This window comes from Thamnophis sirtalis, unplaced genomic scaffold, assembly GCF_051295495.1.
Source record: "Thamnophis sirtalis isolate CommonGarterSnake01/CBP01778 unplaced genomic scaffold, rThaSir2_p1.2 scaffold_11, whole genome shotgun sequence".
NCBI lineage: Eukaryota > Metazoa > Chordata > Lepidosauria > Squamata > Natricidae > Thamnophis > Thamnophis sirtalis.
The window spans coordinates 58,184,365-58,195,242 of record NW_028261391.1 but is presented as its reverse complement, the minus strand read 5'-3'; the positions used below and the strand labels follow the sequence as shown (position 1 = coordinate 58,195,242).

Genomic DNA, 10,878 nt, shown 5'->3' with positions numbered 1-10,878 from the left:
TTTGCATTAGTGGAATTTAATGAATCATTGATTTTATAATCCTCTATAATACATATTGTTAGTTTCTCCCACTGAAAGAAATCTTACCAGAAGACAGCCTTATTTGTGTAGAACTAAACATAGGAATAAGTAGAATTGAAAGGAAGAAATACTCAGTCATTGTGTTGAATGCTGTGTACACTGCAACAGGAAGACAAAATAAAACCCAAAATAAAACTTTTTTTTAATAATAATAAGAAATAAATTTATATTTTTATCACAGTTGGTGTCTTGGGAAAGACATTATGCATTCCCAAAAGAATTCCAGGGTCAGCTTGAATCCACCAATGCCAAATCTGAAACATTAATTTCTAGACTACAGCTTGTCTACTCCCGAAAGGAGAATCAGTATGATCAGATTCTTCTTCCTCCTCTTCTTCTTCCTCTTCTCCTTCTTCCTCCTCCTCCTCAGTAAAGTCAATAAATTCGTACTCCTCTCTTTCACCTAGAAAGGAATACATAGCCATATAACAAATACAGTAAAGAAAAATGCATGGAGTGTTTTGAATTCATGTTCATATTTGAAGGGGGAAAGTGTTTTTGCATAACTTTAAATATCAATGATTTTTCCTTTACTTCTCATCAGGTATATGCCACATCACACAAGTTTTTGTTTTTATTCCTGCCTATCCTGCAATCTATGCTAGATTGCAATAGTAAATGGAAGGTTTACGGACACTTATATCTGCTACCATTCCTGCTCCATTCATCAAGGAATGTAAATTTCAGCTCATGAATATAGAATACAGTACAAATGTGCACAGGTCTCCAATATTAACACACGGGAAACACAAACGTGTTCTAATTTTGGAAACAAGTTAATGAGATGTCTGCTTTTTTACTCATATTTGCAAGTTAAAAGGGTTCTGTTCTATCCTTTGTGGATCCTGCCATGTATAAAAAGTAAGCAAAGGGAAGAATTATATCCAGAGGTTTGAACAATGCAAACAAGCACTGGTCATTCCAATGACCTTTTATGGAAAAGTTGCCAAACCATTTGAAGACACACACCCCACCCCAATATTTTAAATAAAATCTAAAAAATACACACCGTTTCTTTAAAGCCTGTTTTAATTGATCCAAAACAATGGATTAATGACAAAAAATAAAGCCAGAACAGAGAAAATTGGCACAAGCTAGACCTGGCAATTTATCTTGTAAAGAACAAGTTGTTAACTGGTTGTGGTTTGTAGGGCAGCATTCTCAAATCTGGTGTTGTCTAGATCAGCGCCCCCCAACCGTTTGGGCATCAGGGACCAGTTCCGTGGAGAGAGAATTTTCCACGGACTGAAGAGAGAGTGGCTTCACTTACTGCCTGCATTCCATAGATGGGACTTTGCTTATTTGTGTAGTCCGGTTTCTAGCATGCTGGGACCCAGTGCTGGTCCATGGACTGGGCTGGAAACCTCTGGTCTAGATGCATTTGGGGACTACATATTTCCATATGACCAATAACAGGCTAAGTGAGGGTTCTGGAGAACCCTCATTTAGCCTGTTATTGTCATACTGAAATGTGTCTTCCAAATGCATTTAAACAACACTAGATTGGTGAATGTTGCCCTGCAAACCACAGCCAGTTAGCAGTTTGATTTTTTATGGACAAATTGCCATGTCTGGCTTGAGGCAGTTTTCTCTGTTCTGGCTTTATTTTTTATCATTAACCCATTGTTGTGGATCAATTAAAAACTTTCAAAAAAGCAGCATGTGTTCAAACTATTAGTTTGAATTGAATTTTGCAGAAGTTGAATCTCTTGTATGCAATTTGTGTCACATCCCCATTTTTAGTATCTCTCCATGTACCGCTCCTAGTACATGCAATTTATATATAATAATGTCTTTGATTCTATTCGGAAAACGATGAATCGCATTTTAAAGTTTCCTCCACAACATGTGAATATTCATCAATGTAAGAATTTTCAGAAATGCTCTCCCTTGGTGATGATTTCAACCAATTAAATGCATTGAACTGTTGTGGCCTACTCCCTCCAAGAAATTTTACTTTAACATTCAGATAAATAGATAACTCATCATCAGGACAATATAACTCATGGCAAATGTCATCCAGTTTTCTGCAACTGCTTATTTACAGTCTTTTGATTCTCTTCCCCTCCTACAGAGTGATTTCAGTCACTTTCTCCAATCTCTGGGTTCTTATTCATTAAGCACTGAAAACAAAGTAAGAAAGAGGTTCTTACAAAGCCTCCCTTTCTTTTTCAGTTCTTCCTCTATTGCAAGAAGTCGATTGTACTTGACTATCCTCTCTCCACGGGAAAGACCTCCCAGTTTGATGAATTTGGTTCCCAGTCCAACAGCCTAGGACAAATAAATTCTTTTTTTTAAAAACCCATAGCTGAAAACTTTGGTGGTTTATTCTGACTAACCTAATTGGGCGATTAAATAGAGGCTTTAATTACAGTCCTATATACAATATTTCAACCCTATATGAAAGCTCATAATTAAAAAGCTGAATTTGTAACTGCCAGTACCAATATTATTCTGTATGATCAATGTTTTGTTTAAAAATATGTATTTCATATATTTTTATCTATTGCTTTCTTTTTCTCTCTCTACTGCATGTATGTGTGTGTTTTGTTCTTGTGTTTTTCCCGTCACAGTTTAAGTATTAATAAAAGATTTGCATATTTGTTTCTTAAAGCAGCAAAAATCTCAGTTGAATTGTGAGCTGCAGTTTAAACCTTAAAATCATATAACTCTTAAATTGCAACATTAGAGTGAATTTGATAAGTATAATGAACTAAAATCTGGCTTCTAGTAGATAATTTACCTGTTTTTATTTATAAGGAGAAGATATCAACTAAGTATTGGGAGGACACAGAACAAGGGTGGGGGGAACAGTGTTGCAACTTAATAGTCTGAATATTACTAGGCCCAGGATGTGAACCTATGGCATGACACATTAAGTAAGTCATCATTTCAAGTGACATCCTCTATATAATTATACTTTAATTTTAAAAAAAATCAACTGGAGTACATTAAAACAAGGAAATACTATTACTGCCCTATGTTTGAATAATTTACTCAACTTTTCCTTAAAAATGTCAGCAAGAGACACTATGTATTTGCTGTTTGCTTCTCTTGCCTACTCTGCTGTTTTTCCCTTGAATGTTCAAATATTACCTCACTTTAAAAGGCAACTTTCTTCAAAAAGTCAATTTCCTCAAAGGTTATATGTCTCTTTACTAGCTAAACATTTCTCCTAGGAAGCAGCTCAAGATAAAAAGCTTTGTCAATTGCGAAATTTTCCATACATACCAGGTCTGCAAGGCTATCATCACAAGATTCTCCATCTGGACTTCCTAAGATGGAAAGGTGCTTCCAACCTGTATTGAATGCAAGGGCTTTTAATTTCATAAAACTTCTATAGTTTGTAAATCATTGTCTTAAATGTAAAATTACGGAAAAGTAATTTACTATAAATTTAAATTTTGTGCACTAATAAAATAAACCCTAGTCCAGAAAAGTTTCAGTTTCATTAAGCAGATAATTCCTTAAATACACTAAATTTATATTAGTTTTGCTGTAGCAAACTAATATAGCTGTCTTTCTGGAAATACACAATTATTTTATTATTGCAATCTAGTTTGGTTTTATTATGACTTATTTATAGTGTACAAAATCATCTGCCCATAGCCAAGTAGTGTTGAATGTTTATATCTATTTAAACGTATTTATTCTGCATTGGATTGTGTACAAACTCCAGAAAAGCTAAAGTATATTGTATTTGTAAAGTATTACTTGCTTTTAACAGTCCCCACAACTGTTACAGTAGAGATAATCAGATTAAAAGTATATTTAAAATAAACATAATCTTTTTCTGTTGAGTACAGATTTTTTGTTTTCTTTAAATGAACAATCTAGCTGATACAAATAAAAATCTGAATATTAACATTTTAAATCTGTTACATTTTGAGGTCCATAAAGAATGATGGGAAATATGTGACACAAACCAATACTATAAGAGATACATGAAGGTTTCTATACCACGGAAAGCTGAATTATATCTAAACATTCAACTAATGTATTTTAAAATGAGTCCCAAATTATACTGTCAAACCATCATGAAAACAAATTTTGATGAATAAGAATGTTTAATTATTAAATAGTTTACTACATATAAAAAGCTCTATATTTTTAGAGCTACTATTGAATTTTGATATACAATTCTTTCCTCACCATCTAATCGCTGGGTCATTTGTATAAGGTCCAAAATTTTAGCTTCATTGATATGTTTTATGACAAGGCCGCTGCATTTTGGCATATCGCTTTTTTTAGAACCCAGAAGTTTTGTCAAACTCCTGCATGAGTCTTCTGCAATTAAATAACATTTAGAACGCAAGACATTGCACAGGTGGGTCCACTGTTGGCTGTCCTGTAAAGATAGCAAAAAGAATACAATAGAACAGAATGGAACAGAATAGAATAGAATATTCTTTTGTTGGACAAGTGTGATTGCACATGAAATTTATTTCAGGTATTACCTCTAGACAAGAAGGCAAAATATTACCGTAATTCTTTTTTAAATGAGACTCTTTTAGCCTTAACATCAGTAAATTCAGTACTAGGGTGAATGAAGGTACACAATAAAATCATTTTTCAATTTATCTAGAAGCCCTAACAGAAGAACTGAAATCCAGAACTGCAAGTCAGCAAGAGCAAAAGTGCTGCAATTTTATCAAAGCTTTATTAAAAGCCTCCCCTCACATACATACTTTCCTGTTATACACAGGAAAAGTATCTTACTCTCACACGCAACACAAAGATGCAAACACAAACACACATGAAAGAAGAAAAAGTATGCATGAATGTAAGGCAAGGAGAATAGCTGGGATATATGTAGAGTGTGGAGGTATATGTATATTTTCAGTACATGTGTTTTTGTATACTGCTAAATAACTTCATAGTAGAATTGATAGAAGCTTTGATCCTAAATGCTTTACTGCTATGGAACATGAAGCTATGGCAAGCTACTAACACTAGCACAATGTAAGATTTTAGGAGTGCAGCACATCACTTCCTCACTGTCCTCACCATCCTCTTTTTAAAACTAACAGAAGAGTAGAAGAGCAGTGGCGAACCTTTTTCGCCTCGGGTGCCAAAAGCATGAGCATGCATGCTATTGCATGGGCTCGCATGTCCACCCCATGACTTAATCCCCCCCACGCTGTGCCCCCTGCACATGCACATGTGACCTTGGGAGGGCTGAAGCCAGGACAGGCCTTTCAAGGTAAGCCAGATCTCTTCTTAGTTTGTTTTAAGACCGAGGTTCCAGAAGGAGAGCTAGGTGTTTTTTTTGGGGGGGGGGTCCACTACCTCGGAAGGCTTGAGCCCCTCTCCTTTAAGATGTCTTGGAGATGGCCCCAATTAGGCCTATCAGCCTGGAAATGCCCTGAAAGAGGCCAGTTGAATAAGATGGCTATTTCTATCCGAAACTCACAAGTTTCCAATGCTGAGGAGGGAGAAGCTGTAGTTCTAAGGGGCCTGCATGCAGCCCCCAGCAAAAAGAAAAAGGAAACAAAAACCCAGGTCAAAATCTCTTATAAAGAGCAGGACCCCAGCTTTCCAATGAAGCTTCCCAGAGTTCTAAAGTGAAACCTGCGAAATTGATTCCAGATCACAATGAATGGAAACACACACACACAGACCCTTGCGTTTATCTTTCAGTTTTAGCCATCCCCCAGCAAAAAAAGAAAAAAAAACCCCAGGGCAAGATCACTATAAAAAGCCCGGCTCCATTCTCCAAAAATCCACCCCAAGTTTGGCTCTTTCCAAGGAAGCTTCCCAAGAGTTCTAAAGTGAAACCTGGGGAATTGATTCCAGATCAAAACATATAGAAACAATGCCTGCCCCTCCCCGGACTCTGCCAAACTTGCAAGCAGAAGAGTTGCAAGCAGGAGATAACGGTGGGGGAGGGGCGAGGGAGGGAGAGAACGATCTCAAGAGTTAGCAAATGGCAAAATCCCACCTACCTGTAACAATACCCGGAATGTTTGGAGAGAACATTGCAGCCACCAATCAGACACACACACACACACTTGCATTTAACTTTCAGTTTTAGCCAGCCTAGTTAATCTTTATTTTCTCACGCTTTTTAATTTTTAAAGTTTTTTTTTAACTGACAATTTAGAGAACAACTGGATCACCAGCCACCTTAGCCAGGCTTGTTTTTAACCGGATCAACCATTTGTGCAAGTGTCTGGATCCAAGGGACTCCAAAAGGCAGCTACCTTAAGATTTGCTGATTGATCCAAAGAAGGAAGGACAGGGGTGGAAACAAACAGAAAGGAATAGGGAAGATCAGAAATAGGAGAAGAGATCAGCTGAAGAACAAAAGTGTCTCAGAAGAAGAAAGGCTTCTCAGAAAGCCCCAAGCACGGCTTTGTATACTGAGCTTGTCTATTTCAAAGAAATGGGAAGAAGGGTGTTTTCTTGTTTGCTATTCTGGCAGACATAAGACAAGAGGCGCTTCCCCCTCCCCCCCCCTCCCCAAGCCTCCCTCACCAACTACTCGGCCAACTGCTCAGGCTGAAGGTGCAGAGCCTGCAGTGTTAGGCTTCTGGAGGGAATGACTGGCTGGCTCTTCTGAGTGGTGGCTTATCTTTTGAAATGGGAACGTTTGGAGTCTGGGAAAGCAGAAAGGCTAAAGGGAACCAGAGGATGGCGGCTCCTCCAGCGCAGCTGGTGCCCAGCTGGAGCTCTCCGCAGTGACTTACTTCTCCAAGAAGGCCATAGCTGTGCTGGGGTGACGCATAACTTCCATTTTGTGCATTGGGCCATTTTGTCATCCTCCGGAGGCTTCAGGAGGCTTTCTTGAAGCCTCCGAAGGCTGAAAAACTGGCTAAAATGAAGGCCAAAATCAGCCCCAAGAAATGGCTACGAATACCACCTGTTGCACGCGTGCCATAGGTTTGCCATCACGGCAGTAGAACCTTTGATCGCATACGCTTCTGACCACGACAAATTGGGCTCTAACCCTAAAATTCACACTTTTTTTGTGGACAATTTCCCCTCGCGCGCCATTCTTTTTGGTAAGCGCCAAATTTCCAAAATTAGATTCGGGTCACAACCAAATCGGGTTGCGACCAAAGTTATGGAACGAATTATGGTCGTTACCAGAGGTTCTACTGTATTTGTAACTTATATGGTTCAGTTGCCACTGACTATAGAATTAATTGCTACACACAGAGTGACAATGGTCTTTAGACACTTTTTTTTCTCTAAGTGGAAGAGCTTCAGCAGCAATGGAAAAGCCTTTTCGCTTTTACGTTTACAAGAAACTGATAATTGTGTGGATGGAAGGAGGAGTCAGCAGTATCCTGTTATTAATCAAATTGATAAATATTTCACATTATGAAATAAGGAGATGTAAAAAATCCTAGAGTTCTGAGTAAATTATTATTAGGTCTTACAATATTGACCAGAGTCAGATATGAGCAGAGCAATACGTAGATATCTTATGGCTTCTTATGCATTCTAAAATACCAGCTAACCAAGCTTCAAAAAGCTCCTTTTAACAACTTTAATTGTATGGATAAATGATTAGAAAATGATGCTTAAATCCAGTTTCAGAGAAGCATGTATGTATGTATGTATGTATGTATGTATGTATGTATGTATGTATGTATGTATTGTATTGTATTGTATTGTATATATACATACACACACAGTATATACATACATACACATAGACAGACACACAGACAGACAGACACAAACACAGACACATACACATGTCATTTAAATTCTTTTTAAATCAATGGAAATTAATCACAACCCCCTTGAGAGCATTTGAAGTGGATTTAAGCAAGACTAGTCCAGTGTTATTGAACCACAATAATCTGTTGGAGAAAGAACCTCAGTATAATTTCCTTCATCTATGTTTCATTCTTTTCTTTAAAATGCATGATTGTTAAAACATCACCATCTACATATTTCTTTCATTTTTAGATGCTGCTTTTAAAAAGTAATGCAAATTTAAATATATTTTTGTATAAGTAAAAGGAACTTACCTCTTTTCTCAATGGATCTATTAATGTTAAAATAGAAGGGAATTTCTTAAGCAGATCTACATACATATCCACCATTTCATCAGCAGATTTAAGTGTTCCAACAATTACTTCATATTTTCCTTTATTCTAGAGTGTAAAATATTGACAAAATCTATTAAATATGAAGCTATCCATTAAAAAAAAACAAGTTAAGGTCAAGCCTAATTGTGGAATTATATATACTGAGATTTTACAACAGTCTACTATTATAGGTGAACAATTTGCTTACCACATTTGTCTCATTATCATACCAGTACTCCATTATCATAACACATTCCCCCCAAAAGAGGAAAACCAATGATAAATTATTGAAAATAAAACTTACATAGTCCATTAGTTCATGAGCAGCACAATTTATCCCCAAGTATATATCTGTTCCTAATTCCAAGGAAAGATGTGTGCATGCTGATTGGATCAAGGTTAATGGTTCCAGACTGTCGTATCCCATTACCAGACAACCTAAATGGGATATTTTTTTAGAAACAGGAATCTGTGAATAAATAATATATAGAAAACAAATATTAACTTACAAAAAATAGTTTGCTGACTTCTGAATGCCTGCCCTTCTTGAACCATTCCATCAAAACTATATGGATGATATTGTTCTAAACTCCTTTAGAGGCTCTTTCTCTTTTTGGTCATTTCATAGGTCAAACCATAGTAATACTATGATAATATTTCAGTTACATATAATTTATCATTACCTACAAGAAACCAACCAGGTAACTTCCTAGTTATTATTTCCAATTTCTATGACCAGATGGACATGAAAACAATTGCTAAGTTTGTTAATATTGCAAAGATGCCGTCTTATAGTAAATAAGTTGTATTAGACAATATGTCAGGGATGGCTACGAAGCTTTTTCCCTTATAATTTTAATTTTAATCTTTCATCACGCTTAACCTTAGGACCACTTTATTTTTCTCCTTACCGGCGTCTTTTTCCCTGCATCTCGTTGAGCAGCTTTTTTGCCATCTATTGAAGAAGCAGACTGTTGCAAAGGATTTTTCAAGAACAAAGTGTTTAGGAAAACATAGTATGCAGAAAAATGTAACAAACTGTCAGCCATTATAGCACGCGAGTCATCATGGTAAAATACAGGGAGTCCTCAACTTACGACCACAATTGAGCCCAAATTTTCTGCTGTTAAGTGAGACATTTGTTAAGGAAGATTTGCCGCATTTTACGCCTTTTCTTGGCACAGTTGTTTAAGTGAATCACTGCAATTGTTAAGCTAGTAACACGAGTGTTAAATGAATTTTAACACCCTGTTAGCTTTGCTTGTTCAGAAGGTTGCAAAAGGTGATCACATGACCCTGGGACCCAGCAAAGGTCATAAATATGAACCAGTTGCCAAGCATCTGCATTTTGATCACATGACCATGAGGACATGCAAAAATTGTAACTATGAAAAATGGTCATAAGTCACAGTTTTCAGTGCCGTTATAACTTTGAACGGTCACTAAATGAACTGTTGTAAGTCAAGGACTATTTGTATGTAGGTAAAATGAATATAAACCGTATGTGATACGACACTAGTCTGAAGTAGAAATGCATTATTAAACTGTATTAAACTGTATTAAACTGTGCCAACAATTATCTGACTCAGCTTTATAAATAATGAACACCTATTAGTTAAAAATAGCAACTTGTAATTAAATGAAAAGAAGGTTCTTGTGCAAACAACCACATCTCGTCATTCCATCCCATTTCTCAGGTGAGTTTCCATTTCCCTGTCCAAACAGTAGCTCTTTGTGGATTGTTTTTGCCCCCTCTCTCTGCAATTATTTTTGTTTTACAGACTATGAGGTTTGCCATCTTGCTGATATTTCTTTCCTTTCTATGAGTGTAGGCATGTTAGACCTAAGCCCAAAGATGACACTGTGAAATCCAGTTGAGTCCAATTCCCTGTTAGTTTACAACTAGTAGACAGAATCTTGCCAGACTAAAGCTATATCCTTCTAACCTAACAGATAAGCCACGTGATATATATCAACCTGATCCTTTTCATATCTCCCCCATCCAACTCAAAACTGTGCAATCTCTTAATTTGGGATTCTTTTTGGAATGTAATGCCGCCTCCCTGGGAAACCATGATGCTCCTGCCAGGATTCCCCCCCCCTATCCAACCCCACTCCTTCTCCAAATTCAAATTCCAAATTCCATCATAATGGAATTTGTGTGTGTTTGTGCTATGTATTTATTTATTCATTCATTCAATAGCATTCATTTTTGAATATCCTAAATAAGTGTTATTATTTTTGACTTACTTCTTTATTCATTTTTTCTATCAATTTCAACATCTCTTTCTGAATATCCATACATCTTGTTATGGCCTGTATAATAATAAAACATTATGTCAAGGAGGACTATCTTCCTGTATCAGTTAGTTCATGCTTTAAGATCATCAAGGCGCTTCTCTCTTTTTTTACAAAAATATTCCCACCCTGGATGGAGCTCTGCTTGTGAAATGCATTTCCCAAAGTGATGTGCCATACAAAAACAAATTAAAACTTCATTTGCCATTTATTTTAACTAATTCTTATCCATATTCAGTACAGGAATGTACAGATTTAATTATACTTTAAAGATGATTAATTTATTTTTATGCCTTTCAATATGATTATCTTTCAGTTTTATTAAGGTTTGTTTATTATATAACACTGTGAAATGAACAAAATTAATCAACAATTGTGTCAGCATGTAACTTCTTCTAAGACAATAGAATTAATTCTGTTTACATGTACTGAGGTGATAATAGATTGACACATT

The 10,878-nt window shown here is 36.3% G+C and overlaps 1 protein-coding gene across 4 annotated transcripts in view; it reads right to left on the bottom strand.

Moving 5' to 3' along the window:
* Window positions 1-204: 204 nt before the first annotated feature.
* ENO4 (enolase 4) overlaps window positions 205-10,878 on the bottom strand; it is a 29,261-nt gene continuing 18,587 nt past the window's right edge. For 2 of the 4 annotated variants that reach the window (XM_014057524.2, XM_087725871.1), the window contains exons 7-14: window positions 10,377-10,442; window positions 9,038-9,097; window positions 8,431-8,595; window positions 8,067-8,192; window positions 4,234-4,429; window positions 3,313-3,380; window positions 2,235-2,352; window positions 205-484 (exon numbers count right to left, since the gene is read on the bottom strand). In XM_014057524.2, coding sequence (XP_013912999.2) covers window positions 351-484; window positions 2,235-2,352; window positions 3,313-3,380; window positions 4,234-4,429; window positions 8,067-8,192; window positions 8,431-8,595; window positions 9,038-9,097; window positions 10,377-10,442 — 933 coding nt within the window. In that variant the 3' untranslated portion in view covers window positions 205-350. The remainder of the gene's footprint in view (window positions 485-2,234; window positions 2,353-3,312; window positions 3,381-4,233; window positions 4,430-8,066; window positions 8,193-8,430; window positions 8,596-9,037; window positions 9,098-10,376; window positions 10,443-10,878) is intronic. The other 2 variants (XM_014057526.2, XM_014057525.2) reach the window with 2 other exon arrangements.